General features: G+C 33.3%; 2 protein-coding genes across 2 annotated transcripts; one reads left to right on the top strand and one right to left on the bottom strand.

Moving 5' to 3' along the window:
- LOC123895109 (sodium/calcium exchanger NCL) lies at positions 1–6,653 on the top strand. Its single transcript, XM_045945316.1, has 7 exons — positions 1–608; positions 2,132–2,317; positions 3,155–3,336; positions 3,547–3,692; positions 3,924–4,200; positions 4,275–4,583; positions 6,251–6,653. The coding sequence occupies exons 1-7, from the start codon at positions 200–202 to the stop codon at positions 6,497–6,499; spliced, it is 1,758 nt and encodes a 585-aa protein (XP_045801272.1). The 5' UTR covers positions 1–199; the 3' UTR covers positions 6,500–6,653.
- A 7,223-nt stretch (positions 6,654–13,876) lies between these two features.
- LOC123895108 lies at positions 13,877–17,658 on the bottom strand. Its single transcript, XM_045945315.1, has 5 exons — positions 16,969–17,658; positions 16,654–16,767; positions 15,671–15,843; positions 15,367–15,505; positions 13,877–14,101 (listed from the first exon to the last, which is right to left on the bottom strand). The coding sequence occupies exons 1-5, from the start codon at positions 17,623–17,625 to the stop codon at positions 13,934–13,936; spliced, it is 1,251 nt and encodes a 416-aa protein (XP_045801271.1). The 5' UTR covers positions 17,626–17,658; the 3' UTR covers positions 13,877–13,933.
- Positions 17,659–18,145: the final 487 nt, after the last annotated feature.

Below are 18,145 nucleotides of genomic sequence, written 5' to 3'. Positions count from 1 at the left end.
CAACGCAATAAAGCTGATTATGACAACATTAAATGCGCTTACAACTTGGTTTACGCCGCGTATGAATCCTTTCTATTTTGGACGGACAAATCCAATTCCCATTTTTTTACTCAATCAATCAACAGTCAAACACACACCAAATGTATCTCATCCATTGCTAGTTCTCTCCACATAATAATACCCAGTCAGTCAGTCAGTCATGTCTCTCTCTTTCACTTCCCCACCTCGTTCCCGCCGGCGTCACCACCGCCACAACCACCGCACACCGTTCCTCTTCCTTTTCCTCGGCATAGTCACAATCCTATTCACTCAATCACACGCTCGCTTATTTACTCGCGATCTAATTTCCGATGGTTCCAACTTTCTCCGTCTTCCAACAGATTTACGAGAAGAATCCACCTGTGAACAGACCTACGGTTTCTTACCATGCACCACAACCGTTTTCGGTAACTTGTTCCTTATCATTGTTTATGGATTCCTCATGTACACTGCTGCTACTTTCTTATCTAATGGTAGTGAACTCTTGCTTGAGATCTTGGGTCCTGGCATTGTTGGTGGCTTGTTTCTTCCTATTCTTGGTGCTCTCCCTGATGCCATGCTCATCCTCGGTAATTTTCATTTTTTTGTTTTATCAATTTCACTTATTTAAGTGATTATTTATTTTGTTTTCAAAAATTAACTGATTATTTGTTGATTCTGTTTAACTTTGAGTATTAGACTTTGTATGTTTGATTCTGCTTTTTGGAGGTGTCAAAATTGATTCTCGATGTGTAGAATTGATTTTGATATGTTTGGATGACGTTGTTCGAGATAACTGATTTTGTCTTTAGACTTGATTCTATTTTTTTAGGAAGCTCTCGGTATTGGTGTAAAGACCGACTAATCCGAGGGGACATAATTGATTCTAATTTAAACTAGGATTTGTGATTTTTGACTTCAAACTTGATTTTTATACCGTTCAACTTATATGTATTAAAGGATAAACCACTTTATATGGTGATTCACTTTTAACTAAAATCAATTTATTTAAAATAATTTTTTGTAAGAGCAGAAATGAACACATATTTAGTTGAGGTTTACGAATTGAAGTTAGAATCTATTTTACTGTAGATATGAAAATGAAATTTTTTATTTTGTATTAAAATTTCATATATTTGGGTTGTTCTGATTCTCTGCCTTATTCACTGGTTTTGTTAGTTTAAATGATGAATCATACTATTTTGAATGTGACGTTTTGTTCAAATCAGAATCTTGTTGTTCATGTCAAATATCTTCCTTTTTGTTTTTTTGCCTCTTTGTATATTCTCTTTTGAGGTGTTTTATGGAAGTGTTTTTGATTCGTTATATAACTTAGTGAAGAGAATGTTTCTTGGATTAACTCAATTGGATTCTGCGTTGTGTTGGTCCAGTTTCTGCTTCCTATGTTATGTTTTGTTGAACTTTATCCCCTTTTTGTTTTTGCTTTCGTTTTCAATTTTTTTGGTGCTTAGCTTTAATGAAGCATGAGATATATCCATGAACCCCACAAAACAGAATTACAATCACCTTTCTTTTTTGCTTTTATTTTCAATTTTTCTTTTTGGTGCTCCACTTTTATGAAGCATTAGAGATCCATGAACTCCACAAGTTGGCATTACAATTACCTTTATAAAGAACACTGACACAGACACCATACACGACACTGGTAATAATTTAAGAAAAAGGAAGTGATGAAATGTAATCACACGTGTTGGTTCGTGTCAGACACCGAACATGCCTTCAATCCCAAGTGTTGGTGCTACATTTTCTTCTTTTTGTCTAATCTTATGAACATATATTTGCTTTGGATTTCCTTTTCTCTGTCAATTTTTTGTCTCTCATCCTATGAAGCATTGACACACACACACACAAATACCAGACACATCACTAACAGTAGACACCGTTATAATTTGAAAAAAATTAAAGTTATTTAATGTAACCACATGTGTCCATGTCCTGTTAGACACTGACACATGTCTCACACCGGACACATTTATGATCTGAAGTGATGGTGCTATGTAGCTCTCATCTCATCTACGAGGGTATATGCTTATATAGTGCTTTTGTGTGTTTTGTTTTTTGATATGTAATTTTTGTTTCTTGTTTTGTCTAGTATCTGGGCTTTCAGGAAGTCCCGAAGTTGCTCAAAGTCAGGTATCTGTTGGAATGGGACTGCTAGCTGGATCAACAGTGCTGCTTCTCACTATAATATGGGGGACTTGTGTAATTGTAGGCAAGTGTGACATTGAGGATTCAATTGCATTAGATTCAACAGACACTAGGGGATTCCATTTAACTGGTATGTCATTTCATATTGTTCATTGTTCAATTTTAAAAAATTTGTGAGTTTCTTCCCTGGCATTTAGATTATAATGTTTTCTTTCATTCTCTTTATGGTCATCCAAGCATTCAACTTCGTTCTAGAGTTTCTTCTAAAACATATACTGTATTTTATCTTTCACTATTTTTATGCTGGATACTTGTTTGTTAATTGGATTGTTCTTTGAGGAGTGTTATCGATCATTTCTAGAGCTTAATGCACAGGACCACCTACTTTATGCTTAATTTCATCTCACTCCCTTTGTTTCTATTTTCCTCGAAGAATGGAGATGGCATCATGTTATGAACAGACTATCCCAAAAGCTTAAAAGTAAATTGTTGTGAAAGCAAATGAATGGTTTTATTTGATAACATCTCTAACAAGTAGTAATATTTGGAAGATATTTAACGTATGAATAACTCCAAGCAAGGTTTAAAAAACGCTCCGTGATTTTAATTGACCATATCAGCCGTATTTGACCACATGTTTTTGCAATATTAAGGATTGCTACACATTCACAATTTAAAACATTGACTGTGAGTACCTTAGTTTCTTTCAACCAGGATTTTGGATCACTTATTTTTATAATGCATTCAGACAACTGGATGGGTGCAAAGATAATTATTGTCTCCTGTGTTAAAAATTAGATGAGCTTGAGACTCTAAGAAGGGGTCCTGGTTGATGCTATATTGCGATTCACCCAATTCTTTTTTGTTTTTTCATTTGTTTTTAAACCATGATGTCTGCTGTTCTGTTTACATGCCTGTAGTGTTCGATTCATATTGATCCGCAGTTCTACTAAAACTCCTTGTGCAGGTTCTGGTGTTAGTACTGATATTTGGACAAGTTATGCTGCAAGGATTATGATTATATCCGTCATTCCATTTTTGATTGTTCAATTACCACAGATTCTCCATTCAACTTCTGGAAGGCACTTGGCTGTTTTGATTGGTTTTGTTGTCTCTGTCTGTTTATTGATCTCTTATTGCCTTTACCAGGTATTTTTCGTTTTTGTGGTGTACTTGTGTTTCCTGCGCCATATTTAACACCAATGGTACATGTAATTTATTTTATTCTACAGTTGGCACTCGCAGTAACTTTATACTGGATGAATATTGTCTGCTCTTATTTATATTATTTTTTTCGTCAAAGTTGTCTACTGTTATTTTAAACATCTAGAAATTGAGCAAAATGAAAAAATGGTGCAGATTTTCCAGCCCTGGATACAAAAGAGAAAATTGGAATATATTAAACACAAGCATGTTATTGTGGGACTTTTGAGACATTTGAAGATGCGTTCATTGGGAAGGCTGCTAAATGATGATGGTACACCGAATAAAGAAGTAATTAAAAAGTAAGGCTTTCTCTTATTTGTGCTTCGAGTTAAGACATGCTAGTTTTACACTATATTTGGAACCAGTGAAAAAGGAATGACAGTGCCTTGAAAGAAAGCGCAAAATCCAAAGTTCTTCTCATTGTTTGGTTTCCTGTATAATAAGAAGGAAAGACTGCTTTTTGGTGGGCCCCATGCTTTTGTTGCCACAACCAAAAAATACCTCACATTTTACTCACTTTCCTTATACAGGTTGTTTGCAACCATTGATGAAAATAAAGATGGGCATCTTACTCACGGTGAAATGACAGCACTAGTTGTTGGAATTCAATTTGAGGAGATTGACTTGGAGCACGATGATGCTGTGAGAAGAATAATGGCAGATTTTGATACTTCTCGTAATCAACTTATTGATGAAGAAGAATTTGTTACTGGAGTCTGTAGATGGCTTCAAGCAGCGGGGCGTTCTCGTGCTCCAGCTGGTGATGCTGGTTCACACACTGTGAAGTTTTTAAGCGATTTTCACACAGTAAGTTGTGCTTTGCTCAGCTTCGTAAACTTGTCCATTTCGGTACACAAGTCTGACAAGGCTTTTGTGCACAGGAAACAAAGAGGGAACACGATCTTCTAGATGTCGGGGGTCACGGTGATGAAGTCTCTGAGGGTGTAGAGAATGCTAAATGGATTTCCATCAAAGCAGGATTATTCCTGTTACTAGGTTCTCTTATTGCTGCTGCATTTGCTGATCCTTTGGTTGATGTAGTTGATAACTTTTCTGATGCTACAAGTATTCCAGCTTTCTTCATTTCCTTCATTTTTCTACCTCTTGCAACCAATTCAAGTGAAGCAGTATCGGCAATAATTTTTGCTAGTCGTGATAAGAGGCAAACAGCATCATTAACATTTTCTGAGGTTTGTTTTCTTGTTTAATACTCTCTTTTAGGCATTAGTATGCATGAATTTATTGTAAATTATAACTATATAAAGCATTTGGAAATTAGCTCCCACTTATTTCATTTGCTGTTTTGGTCTATTTAATTGTGACTTTGCTGTACAACACTAGGACTTATTCAGGGTGATATTTACAGTTAGGGTCTGTTTGGTTCAACATAGGGGGAGGGGAGGGGAGGGGAGGTATTTTAATGAAGGGGAAGGGAGGTGAGGGGAGGGGAGGTGAAATTTGTAGTTATATATATGTTTGGTTCAAAAGAAGGAAGGGGAGGGGAGGGGAGGGATTTTAATTATATATATATGTTTGGTTCAAGAGGGGAGGGGAGAAATTTTAAAACTAATTTACTTTTATATCCTTATATAATTTTAAAAGAGTCTCATAATTTCATAGTTAATAGATATTCGATACAAATCAAATTATATCTATTCACAACAATTTTTCAATTTTTTTAGACTATAAAAAAGGGATTATAAACATCATAGTAGATCGAGAAGAAGAACAACTAAAATAAACATCATTCTTTTTACGGAACTAAAATAGAAAAAGGAGTGGACATACAAAAAATATAACAAGAACAATGAGATATAAAACAAATAAAATAACAATGTATAATACATATATAAAAACAAGGGATGCAGGGAAGTAAAAGTTCTGTAACATAAAGAAGAAAACTTTGTGAGCAAAACGTGAACCAGTGACGCCAAGAAGAAGAAAAATTGTGTAAAATATAAATTCAGAATAATAAGGATAATGTTCTGTCAAAAAAAATAAAATAATAAGGATAATGTTGGAATTAAGAAAAATAATTGAGGATAATTATGACAATTTAATAAAATTTTAATGAGGTTCCCTCCGCTCCAAATCCCCCCGATTTGGGGGGAAGCAAAATGTTGGATTATGAGGGATTTTGCTCCCCTCCTCTCCCCTCTCTTCCCCCCCTAAAAACTGAACCAAACACAAATAATTAATAATATCCCCTCCCCTCCATTTACCTCGAACCAAACAGACCCTTAATGATTCAGTTATAATTTATTTTGATGTGGTATTTTCAAAATTGAAATAGCACAACTAGTATAACAATTAAAACCAAATTAAGTTCTTCTGGCATTTGAATACATGTGATGCTGGATGGGTAGTGTTCACGTTCTCTCAAGCAATAATATATTTATATATCCAGAAAAATGTTCTTAATGTGTACCGAAGAACAGACCACATTAAGAAGTGGGAGGAAGAAAAAAGTTTTAGATAAAATCTGACTTAGGGACCAAGACGTTCCTTTCTTGTTTAATTTTAATCTGAGGGACCAATTTGTCTCTTTCTCTATCACACAAAATGTTACTTGACAAGATGGACCTGCAAAAAATGACAATTGAGCAAATGCACAGCACAACTCTACTCAGCTAAGAAAATTGGTTTTGTGATCAAAGTTAACGTGGGGACTGGGGTTTAAGATAGTGCTAGTGTAGCAAGACTGGCTGCTTAGGTTAAACATAGTGCCGATTTCTTTATGTTAGGTCCTTAGACATGCTACTCTATCATTTCTTCTTTTGTTATTGTACTTGCTAACTTTTTTGACTACCTAAGATTTCGTAAGACATTTAACAAATAATGATGTTTCTTTTTGCAGATATATGGTGCAGTAACGATGAACAATGTGCTATGTCTATCGGTCTTCTTGGCACTCGTATATGTGAGGGGTTTGACATGGGACTTTTCTTCAGAAGTGTTGGTTATTCTCATCGTTTGCATTGTCATGGGTGCCTTCGCCAGTTTCCGGACGGTTTTCCCTCTATGGACATCAATAATAGCTATCCTGCTTTATCCTTTCTCCCTGGCATTGGTCTATGTTCTTGATTATCAATTTGGGTGGTCATAGATCAAATGCTGTTGTTTTATGCAATGTTTTTATATGTCTCTTTTCCTTCTTTAGGGTGTATTGGATATTGAGAACGGTTGTGTGGGTACAGTTTTGAATCATTTAGCAGATTGTGAGAGTAATTATGCAAAATAAATATTGTGATGTTCATGTATGTGATTGTGTGCTTTCAATCTCATCATGGAAAAACTTGTTATTCCATTTTGTAGATTCCATTAAGTTGATTTTAACACCTTTAATTGTCGGCCAAAATAAGGCACACCCGGTTAACATTATCTGCTTAAATATAATTTCAACACTAGTTTTTATTTTTATTTTTATTATAAAATAAAATTTATGGTGAGAAGACGGTGTCTCGGTTTACACCGAAAGACCTGTCAAAAGTTTAGATTTGCATGGCAAACTAAGTATTTGTGAAAATATTTTCTATTTTTTATTCACTTTTTCCAAATCATTTTCGTTTTTACAATTTATGAAATACTTTTGTTTTAACCATTTTTTTTTTCATTCTATTTTCAAAAAATGAAAATGTTGGAAATGTGTTTAGTTCCAATGGTTTATAGTTATTTTATAAAATATTTTAGTTTTTTACCCTTTAATCCCTCCTTTTTCACTAAATATTCTCAAAAGTCGAAGTAAACTTGTTTTCACTATTCTTTTTTGTATTTGTTAAATGAAAATAGGAAATTGGCGATGAGAGCTTTCTCTGCATCATCGTTGATCTTGATCCCTTTGGAGTCGTTTAGCTCTTCCGCTACAGGGTCGCATGGTTCAGATTTTGGAGGGTAACGGTTGTGTAGGACCTCAGATTTTGGAGGGTAATGGTTGTGTAGGACCTCGTGGCCGCAAAGGGTTCTTTTTGTAGTGGAGGTTTGGTTCATTTTATTTTATTTTATCGGAAGGTTGATTGATAATCTGAAGCTGATTTGTTACGACGTTGTGCCAGATTATGGGTATCTCTCCATCCAGGCCCGACCTACACCCATCTGTCGGGTGCGCGACAACATTGAGCTCAATATTTTGGGGGCCTCAAAACCTTTAGGTTCTATAATAATAGTTATATATTATCAATGTTCGTAAAATATTAGATTAGTGATAGATTATAATGTTTTTGTGTGTAAGGTCTATGATTTAAATCCCCACAATACCTTTTTTCTTTTTCCTGTATAATCTTAGTTTAGTGATTTTATATTAAATTAAAACCGATGATATTTTTTTGAAAAAACCTAAGAATTGAAAGCATTACAAGTAGAACTCATTCACACACTCAACCACTAGGACATTTTAATCTTTGCATCAAATTTAATTCTTGATTAAGATGTCTCTTTTTGATGGTATATACAATGATAATTATTTTTTGTGTTTTTTTTTTGTTATTTATGATTTAAAGAGAGGATTTTTTTTTTGTTTTGTTTATTAAATGCCCATTTTTAATATTCAAGCATCGAAATAGTCGGGGCTGACCCTGTCTCCATCGTGGTCTCATAGTTGCTGCTGCCTTTGACCTGTTGGTGATGTTGGTGCCTCCGACTCGTGTTCCCCTGTTGGTGATGTTGGTGTCTCTGACTCGTGTTCCCCCCACCTTGATTCTTTTATAGTTTTAAGGTCTGTTGAGATCTGCGGGTTTTACAATTGAAGGTTTCGCGTCGGTGTCGTTTAATATCGTATCACCATTGATTTTAGACTATTTTTGTAATCCTCATCATGCTCTATTTTGACGCTGGATTAATTGGCTCGAAAAAGTTATTTGTTTGTTGCTGTTGCAAGGAGTTGTTGATTTTTGAATTGTTCTATGTTGACAGTCGTTCCATTTACCAGTTACTATATGATAGGGGGAGAGATCCTCTCCCGTGATTTTTTTTTCCCAGTGAAATCTCAGCCTTCAATTTAATTAATTGCAATTTTAATTTTTTTTACTTAAAAAATGAATGGTGAAGATGTGGACTGGATCTTCTGCAGTGAAAACTGCACTGGAGAGAATCCAAGCCCCTCTCGTTAATTCTAGACTTAGGTTCTTTTAAATTCAGTATCTGTTTAGCTTTAGCAACACTTTGTACGGTCTTACTGGATTGTATTTTATGACCCGCAGTTTTGTTTTCTTTGTAATTTTTTCTTCTTCTTTTTATATAATATATTACTATAAGAATATGATAGAGGATGAAGATGTTTGAAGATGCTAACCTATTTAATACGTCTAAAAATTCTTTGATGTCCCGAATTCTCTTGACTTATAAAAAAATTGTAAATAAACCACTAACAGTTTGTTTTTAATATAATAATAATAATGGAGATCCCTTCAAAAAGTAAAATAATAGTGTAGAAGTCAACTTTAACTTTACTTAGAATTTCATTGGCATATATTTTCCATGAGGATGGGGAGAAACGGATCCGGATCCCCTCCAGTGGACAATCCACCGGAGGAGGTGAAGTTAAATCATGGCCATCTATTTTAATAAAAATAAAATTAAAATTTCAAGAGTAATAGAATCAAGTGTGGAGATTGAACTTAAGCTTGCAGGTCACATGAATAAGTGTGGAGATTGAACTCTTAAGCTTGCAGGTCCAAATTGTGTTAACCATTGTGTAGATAAATTGACTAATGTTGGTCTTAATTTAGATAGACTCACCTTGTGGAATGATATCCTTTTTGTTGTTAAAGATAGCTTTGAATCTAACATGGTAAACCCTTCTATAGGGTTGTACATAGTTAGGGAGGTTTTGGTCTAGTCTCCCTCCTTTTTTTTTTTTGTATTCTCTATCCTCATCTAATATATATATATATATATATATATATATATATATATATATATATATATATATATATATATATATCTTTTGAGGCAGTAGTACTTTGCTACTCCTATTTTATTTTATTTTTTTTAAAAAAAAATGTGGACATTGATCTGCAGGAAATAAAGTACGAGAAATGATTTTTTCTGAAAAAAAAAAAACCCTATGATGAATTGGGATAATAAATAATGATCGTATATGTTCTGCATTGTACAGTTTTAGTCTCCAATAAAATTACAAAAGTTATCTAATAAAAATGCCTCATATTCTTTATTTCTTTTTTTTTGTTGTTAAAAAAACCTCCTATTCTACTGTTTTTAAAACAAAATAAATATTCTCTCAACAAAGATTACATAAACTAACTAACTTTATTATGAACTAAGAAATATACAAAACAAAATTAAATATGTTGATTTAATAAAAACAATTGTACAACCCTCCTATTTTCTATGTCTTAGGTACAGCTTAAATGATCGCACAATTTGGATAATGTACCTTTTTTTGGTGCGTGATTTGTTGTCTGTTGATATTGTAGAAGTCTCTTTGTTTATTGCTTTGTAATTTGTTGGGTGTTAGCCCCTTTATTTATATATTTTTTGGTTATATATATTTTTATTCTAAATTTATTAAATTTTAGTTATCTTTTGCTATTTTAATGAACTAGAGTGTTTTCTTGGAAATCAATGGAGATTAACAAAGATAAGAAATGGGAGAATAACTCAACAAAATATAGAATGAGGATAGAGGTAGAAAGTAATATGAGTCCGGGTATGCTCCAGTGCTATATCTATCCAGTTTTCTCAGTTTGGTTAATAGATACTGACACGTGTCTACTAAACATTCAACTGTCTAGATTAGAAATTTGAGAATCAGTATTGTTTAAGTCTTCCACACCGAAACAGTATCACACTCACCATTCTACCGCCACACCTTGTTGAACCGTTCCAGCCGCCGTGACAACCCACTGCCGCACCACCATGATTGTATCTTTGTTCAGGACCTCTTCTTACTTTCAAAAGGAACAGATCGAAATGGAAATTTTCTTTTTACAATTGTATTTTTCCAGCAATTCACCCCTACCTTTCACAAATCTCAAACACAAATATTGGGATTTTCTATCTGCGTCTGGAAACAAATTACCAAGAACATAGCCATATCGGCGGCGGATGTAGGCGGAGCGATAAGCCTTCATGGCGGCGACAGCGGGACAGTGAGGTTTGCTCATGATGCCAGCGGCAAGGAATAGTGAGGACGGCAGCGGGAACAGAAGAGGCAGAAGCCAGAGCGGTGACTGGTAAATCACGATGCAGGCAGAAGAAGAAGAAGAAGAAAGGCTTTGTTTAATCTTTTATTTTAATTAAATAATAAATTCTATGAGTTAAACTTTTAATCACAACCTTTAAAACAAAATTATCCACATGTCACACATCTAGTAATTGAACTGGATTAAATGGATTATGCTAAATGGAGCATACCTCAACTCAAGTAATATGGAGGACGAGGATGGGAAGCATGCGAATCTGTCGCACCCTATTAATAACTTTTATGACATATTGTTCTCATTTTTCTCTCATCTTTCAAAGGTGATATATTTTAGGGATTTGGATTCATAGTTGTTAAATAATAATACGGTTTTATGTTGTAATTAATCATAATCGTTGATTTGAAATCAAACAATTCAGGTTTTAAATACAAGTTTATAAAACAAAACAATCTCAACTGTCAATCAAAAATCAAACTATTTAAATTAGTTAGAACACCATGCTGTAGTAGTGAAAAATCTAATTTTATATTTTAGACAACAAAAATATTTAAAATAGAACCTTGAAACAAGAGTGAGTGTGTACTAGGAAAATCGATTCAGAGCAGTTAGCTTGGGTCAACCAGACTGCAATCAGCTTCTCTGAACCGTTTAATTAAAATTAGACGGTTCAGATGTTAATAAATCGTCCGATTTTAATTAAACATCCAACGACATATATTAATTGCACTCAATCCATATCATTGTACTAGACATAGTACTATCAAAGATTTCCATTGATTGATATCAAACAAAACAATCTCAACCGTCGATCTAAAATCAAACTACTTAGATTAGTTAGAAGTTAGAACACCCTAAATATTCAAAATATGTTGGAACAAAATTCACATTGGTGTGTGAATTGAAAATAAAATTGAGTCTCATATCGGGTACTAGAACATACTAGTGTGTTGTAGCATACTAGTGTGTATTTTGAGGAAATAAATTTATTAAGTCTCGCAATTATTTATTTGATTTATTGTGATTTATTTTCCATTAATTTGTAACGGTTAAGTTGATGGGAGAATAACTCTATTTTATGGCTATACTAAGACTACCTACCATAGTTTTCTATGTTCTTTTTTAGTGGATACAATATATCATTGAAGAAGGAGTAGATTCCTTGAAATATATAGAAAATGAGATACAAGCATGGCTACGGAATATATGGTGTATTGGTTGCTGCCAAGAGATATAATTTAATCTATTTTTGAATTGGGTTGCTAATTGCTAACAAGAAAAAAACCAGTTGCTAAGCCACCATTATAATCAGCTTAGCATTTTCATATACTCAATTGTATTGATTTCCCTTGCTAAAACCATTTGGTAGATTCAGAGGATTAAACATCCAATTCGTTGACGAGGCATCTAGTGCCATTATGTCTTAAGAACATGATCAGGTAACACAACTTTGTTATTATAAGAATTATGCTTATATGACTATTATTATTAGATATCTTGGCCATTGATAAATGATCATGTTCATTACTTTGAAGCTAAATTCTTAATCTGTTTAATTGGTTAGGAATATGTGTAGTATATACTTAGATTGGTGATAGCTTGAAGTAATTAATTTATATTGTTATTTGTTGTGATAATTCATTATATAAGTCTAACTTGGCGGTGGGTCGATGAATCATATATAGAGGAAATTGAATAACTTGATATTATATAAGTTGAATATAATTTTCTATTTGTTTATAGTTCATAATCTGTCCTCTATATGACTTTGGATTAATGAAAATATAGTTTATATTGTTTCTTTATTTTCTTTATTAGAAAGATTTGCATTCGTAATTGTTTTATAGAAAAACAATGTTTATTCTATGTATTATATATGATACTAATAACATTATTATTAGTGTTAATTGGTTTGAGAGTGATCAAGTATCACTTGTTCCTTCAAATAAAGAATGGTATTAGTACCATAATCCCTTTGATTTAAAATTGGTCTTAGTACCATATTGGAATGACCTTAGTGTCATTATATTGATTGATATTGTAGTATCATCAATACATGTGGTATTGTAGTACCACATGTGGTATCGTAGTACCGTTGATTCATAGATTGATGTTGTTGCATCAATCTGAGTGGTATTGTAGTACCACTGAATCACCGATGAATCATAGATTGATGTCGTAGCATCAATTCGAGTGGTATTGTAGTACCATTCATGAAGGTGTATTCTTTGAACGATTTCTATCGTGCAGTAGAAAATCGGCATACAGTTGTAACTGAGCTGTTTTATCCTGGGGACGGCGTGGTTGATAGTCTGCTTGCACAATTTTGTGCAGTGACACGAAACGTCTTAAAGAGAGCAACCTAGTCCGCGACTCAACCCAGTAATCTCTTCGGTGGCTGTAAAAATTATTTTTACCTGTTTTTAAATCCCGAGAACTAGAACCTTGAAACAAGAGTGTGTGAGTACTAGAAAAATGGATTCAGTGAAAATCAGTCTGGATGTAATCAGGCTACAATAATCTTCTTTGAACCGTTTAATTAAAATTAGACGGCTCAAATATTAATACAATTTTAATTTTTTTTAAAAAAATCGTCCAATTTTAATTAAACAGTTGTGATGTCTCCGACCGCATACATTAATTACACTCGATCCATATCCTTGTACTAGACATAGTACTAGCCAGTATCCAAGATTTCCATTGATACAGCTTCGGAGCATCCAAAATGAATTTACAACTTAGATTGACACACGTGCAATTGGATGCTAAGGGCCCTACCACAAATCTGTCAATTGTTTTTGACAGTTCTGTCAATTATTTTAGAACCATAATAATGAAGATCAGATTTTTGGGACCCACAAAAACAAAGAAAGAAAACATAGAACAATCAGATCCCTCATTTCTTCCAACCCACATGCAAAAGTTTGTTACAACTCCAGTTCCTGACTCATCCAAAAGAACACAAACCACGTCTTACAAAAACATATCGAAATCACGCCATTAAACGATCTCAACTGTTAATTTAAAAACAAAAGATTCAATATTACATAATAAAATTGTCAATTTAAACAATTTTTATACTCAGATCCACATGTAAAACGGTAAAAATTTAGTACTGCTTGACACAGTTACTGCAACAAATCCGTTTAAAAAACAACAAAAACAACTCAATGGTACAACATTATATAGGTTTGGTGTCTTGAAAGCACATAGGTAATTATTAAATAGTATCACAAACAAAAAGATCAACATCTATCCTTCTATTTCCCACATGTGAAGGACTTATAGTCCTTTTCATACTCAATTCTACATGTGAGGATTTAGGAATATGTATCATATCACCTGTAGAGAATCAAAAATCAAAGATGAATATTCAAGTTTCTTTATAGCTTCAAATTGAGATCAATATTTTCTTCCACTTCATGACCATTCTGAATTCTTAATGCTGGTTGTCCATTTTGTGTCTCCCTTGGAATGATGAAGCTGTACAAAGGTTGCTTTTGTTGTCTGGCTAGTTTGTACCCGGTATGAAATCGATCTTCTACATGTTCCTGTCGAATATAAAATAGAATTAAGAATGAGTACTTATGATATTATAAAAATTGTCTGACTCGTTATCCGAACCAATCAAATTACATCGATTTAGGTCAAACACTTGTCAAATCTTAATTAACTCAATCCCATGGTGACCATGTTGGGTCGAGTCATCGAATTATTGATGCATAAATTTAAATAAAAATATAATTAAATGTATTATATTTCATGAAAATTCCAATAGATTAACACATAATAATTTTAAAGTCCACTAACAAAAATACAATTTAAAGTGTACTAGTTTAGTTTGGGTCATCAGATTGAACAGGTAAACCTAGACTAAAGGACACCCTCATCTTGTAAGGATATTTATGAAGACTTTAAAGGGTTTTGAATAAATTCTCAAATCAAAGACCCTCCAAGTACACCTTAATGACAAAACTTAAGTACAGTGCTATGAACTATGTAGGATAGACTTCGACACGAATACTCCCTCCGTCCCTAATTATAAGCCTCATTTCAAACATAAAATTTGTCTCTATATATAAGTCCATTTTCAAATCCCTAGACACATTTATTACTACTTTTCCAAACATAACCTACTTTACATTGGAATCCGACAAGTCAACTACAAATACATTTTTTTACAAGGACAATCTAGTAATTGTAACACTCAAAAAGTACATATTAATTACACTACCAACTTTTTTTAATATGCGTGAAAAACTCCAATAGAAGCTTATAATAAGGGACGGAGGAAATATATGATATGACACGAATATGTCAGCATTACAATTGTACTGATTATAATAAATTATATATATTAGACATTTATTTATCCATGTTTATAGATGTGTTTTATATACTATGCCTATAAGAAGTGTCTAAAATGTGTCGGAGCAAACAAAATTTTTTTTTTAGAACACTTGTCTTCGACACATGTTATTCGAGTATCTTATAGATGTCAGACACCGATTCAAGTAGTGTCGAAAGAAACAAAAAAATAATTTTTATGCGACATTTGTCTAAATTGTCCGAGACTTGGTACAAGTGTCATACGAATATCAGACACCACGATACGCTTAACCCTAACGGTATTGGTCCTTCATCATTAGACACTGATAATTTTGAAAGGGTGTTTTTATTTTATAAAAAAGAAACATCTCTATGTGAGAGGAACAACAAAAACATTGTCACATTGACCATATAGCACTGCATCTAAGTATTTTATAAAACCATAGTGATGAAATGGAAAAAATCTCTAAAGGAGTGTTGCACAAACCTCAGGGGATTCTTGGTTGTTCAATGAAACAGGGGATGGAGGAGCCAAAGTGAGAAAATTTCCATCAAGTTCCTTAATCCCTTTATCTCTTCTCTTTGAATTTGGATCAGAGTTGGATGCTGAGCAGGATTGAGATTCTCTGCATATAGTTCAGAAACACATGGTATGAGAACACAACATTTACAAGATACTCCTTCTGGAATGAAATATAAGCAAAACTACGTCTTTTTTGCTCATATTTCATTCCAGAGCGAGTATAACTACGTCAAAAGGGCTTAAGTGATATAATAATAACTGAAAGAACCTGAAAGTTGAATTGCCAGCTACAAAGTGAAATCCACTTTCACTTTCACATGAAGTTCTTCTTGAATTTGTGCCTCCTATTTCAGCATTGGGAGGAGGCAACTTGTAATTTAAAGCAGGGGCTTGTGGAAAATCCAGGGAGAAAGGATATGGCCTTTTCATGCCAATCATCATCTGCACCAAATTTCAGATACTTATACTAAATTTCATAAAATTGAAAAAATAAGTTTTAAATAATTTCACGCTTGAGGTGCTAGCTCAGTGGGAAGAGCTTAGCCTTATAACTTTAAGGTCCTGAGTTCAAATCCCCTCGAAAACAGTTATAAAATGGTTATTAGTGCCACTTTGATTAATAAAATAAACTCGAAAAAAGTATTGAGGAATAACAAAACATCTTTCAAAATATATGACATCAAAATTTTACTGAATTCATTGAAAACATAAGTGATTAAGTAGTTGTGAACATTTTAACCAAACAAGCAAAAAAATTTAGTCATATACATAATAAATGAGAAAATTAGTATTACAGTTGCAAAAAATGATTTAGATTTTCTGCGGCCACAAATTCAACACATTCAAGCGGTTACTACATCGGTAACCCTTGGATCAAGATGAAACCGTCTATATCTCAAGCTCGGTATGCTTGCGTAAATTTGTGACTGCAGCAAATCTAAATCCGATTAAAAACTACCTTCCCATTAAACAACAAAAATGTGATATGCATATCAAGGTTTTAAAAAACAGTTGGCGATCGTAATTCAGGCCGTGACATCAACGTTATTGATGTCTCAACCTCACACAAACGCAATTATGGCCGCATCAGCCATGAAAGCAAAATTAGGATTGCATCATCCGCACTTGACCATAAATTTCAATAATATCAACATCGGTACACAACCTCGGTCTAAAACGTTCAAATATACTATATACATAATACAAATACAGATCCAACAGAACTATGCATATGAATTGTGAATCACATACCTTCTCTGCCGGTCTGGCAGGCGTGCCGCCGTTGATACTATGATTTTGGTTTGAAGGGGGCTCAATTGACAACTGAGGCACATGTGTTGATGAAGTTCCAGCTGAATTATTCACCTACATGAATCAAAAAACATATCTTTCATATACCATAACAACAAAATTGATAAAATGACACCAAAGATAATCAAATCATATAAATTGAACGAAAGGTAGACGGACAACAATCTGCTGCTAAACCTTTCTGTATAGCATATAAAAATTAAAAACCATCAATTGAAAAAGAAAAATGAAAAAAAAAAAAAAAAGTATCTTTACCACTTGTGAAGAATGTTGATGATGAAACTGTGTTCTCTGAACCCAATTAGGCATAGGCCAAATTTGATTAGAATCAAAGGGCAAACTTGGAAGAAATGGCAAACCATTTTCTTTCTCAAAATCCAGCTCATGAGAATTCCACAACTTAGGTACATTTCCAAACACACCATTATTAGGCAATGAAACAGTACTAGGAACTTTACCATTATTACCATCCAAATGTTGCATTGACATTGAAGATCTAAATTCACCTAATGATGGTAAAGGTAAATGGCCACTAGATGAATTTTGGTTCATAAGATTATAATTGGTAATTGGAGGAGGTAAATAGTGAGATATAGTTGTTGATGATGATGATGATAATGATGTAGAATTTGGTGATGGTAAAATGAAAGTACCTTCTTTCATATGATTTGAGTGATTAAAATTGTTAATTGGTAGAGGTAAAAATGAAGATATAGTTGTTGATGATGATGGTGATGGTGTAACATTTTGTGATGATTGTTCTTCAAGAATTTTTTCAAGTTGTGCTACACCAAGTCCTCTTTGTGGAACCTTCTTTTGCTTTGGTTTTTTAGTAGATCTACTTCCACCATTGATACAATTGTTCCTAGATTGATCTTCTTGTTCTTGAGCCATTTTTGTGTCATCTTCCATAAAAAATAAAAAATAAAAATTGATGAAAAAAAACAGAAAAAATTGTTGAAAGTGTCACACCTAAAGCTCAACTATGGCCTAAATGCTTGCATTGTTCAATGAAGAAAAAAATGAAAACCCTTTTGCAAGATGAGATTTTTAAGCAAAAATCAGATACCCTTTTATTAATAGAGAGAGATTTAATAGGGAGAGATAAAAGAGTCAAATTTATTTATTTTAATTTTGAAATCTAAAATGCTTACAATACGGAACAGTATCTGAGAGCAAAATCTAAAAGAGTCATTTTCAAAATTACCTAAATATCCAATAGGCCAGGCAACAATTGAGCAGAAAAGTGTATCTGCTGAACTGAGAGAAAGAGAGTGAGAGAGGCAGAGAGAGATATAGTGAGAGAGACAGAGAGAGATATCTGAATTCTGAAAGATCTCTAAGATTTATATGAAATCATGTTGCTTGTCTGAGATGGATGCAGAGTGTATATATATTATAAATTATATTTCTTACTTAATATAAGAGAAAA

The sequence above is a fragment of the Trifolium pratense genome, linkage group LG7, assembly GCF_020283565.1.
Source record: "Trifolium pratense cultivar HEN17-A07 linkage group LG7, ARS_RC_1.1, whole genome shotgun sequence".
NCBI classification, from domain to species: domain Eukaryota; kingdom Viridiplantae; phylum Streptophyta; class Magnoliopsida; order Fabales; family Fabaceae; genus Trifolium; species Trifolium pratense.
This window is presented reverse-complemented; position numbering and strand designations above follow the sequence as displayed.

What these genes read in the sequence shown, in the direction of transcription:
- LOC123895109 (XM_045945316.1), top strand. Translation starts at nt 200, where the DNA reads ATGTCTCTCTCTTTCACTTCCCCACCTCGTTCCCGCCGGCGTCACCAC. An exon ending in TAGGGGATTCCATTTAACTG is followed by an intron (nt 2,318 to 3,154) that starts GTATGTCATTTC and finishes CTCCTTGTGCAG; the next exon opens with GTTCTGGTGTTAGTACTGAT. An exon ending in AATAAAGAAGTAATTAAAAA is followed by an intron (nt 3,693 to 3,923) that starts GTAAGGCTTTCT and finishes TTCCTTATACAG; the next exon opens with GTTGTTTGCAACCATTGATG.
- LOC123895108 (XM_045945315.1), bottom strand. Translation starts at nt 17,625, where the DNA reads ATGGAAGATGACACAAAAATGGCTCAAGAACAAGAAGATCAATCTAGG. An exon ending in GCTGGCAATTCAACTTTCAG is followed by an intron (nt 15,506 to 15,670) that starts GTTCTTTCAGTT and finishes AACTATATGCAG; the next exon opens with AGAATCTCAATCCTGCTCAG. An exon ending in ACAACCAAGAATCCCCTGAG is followed by an intron (nt 14,102 to 15,366) that starts GTTTGTGCAACA and finishes TATATTCGACAG; the next exon opens with GAACATGTAGAAGATCGATT.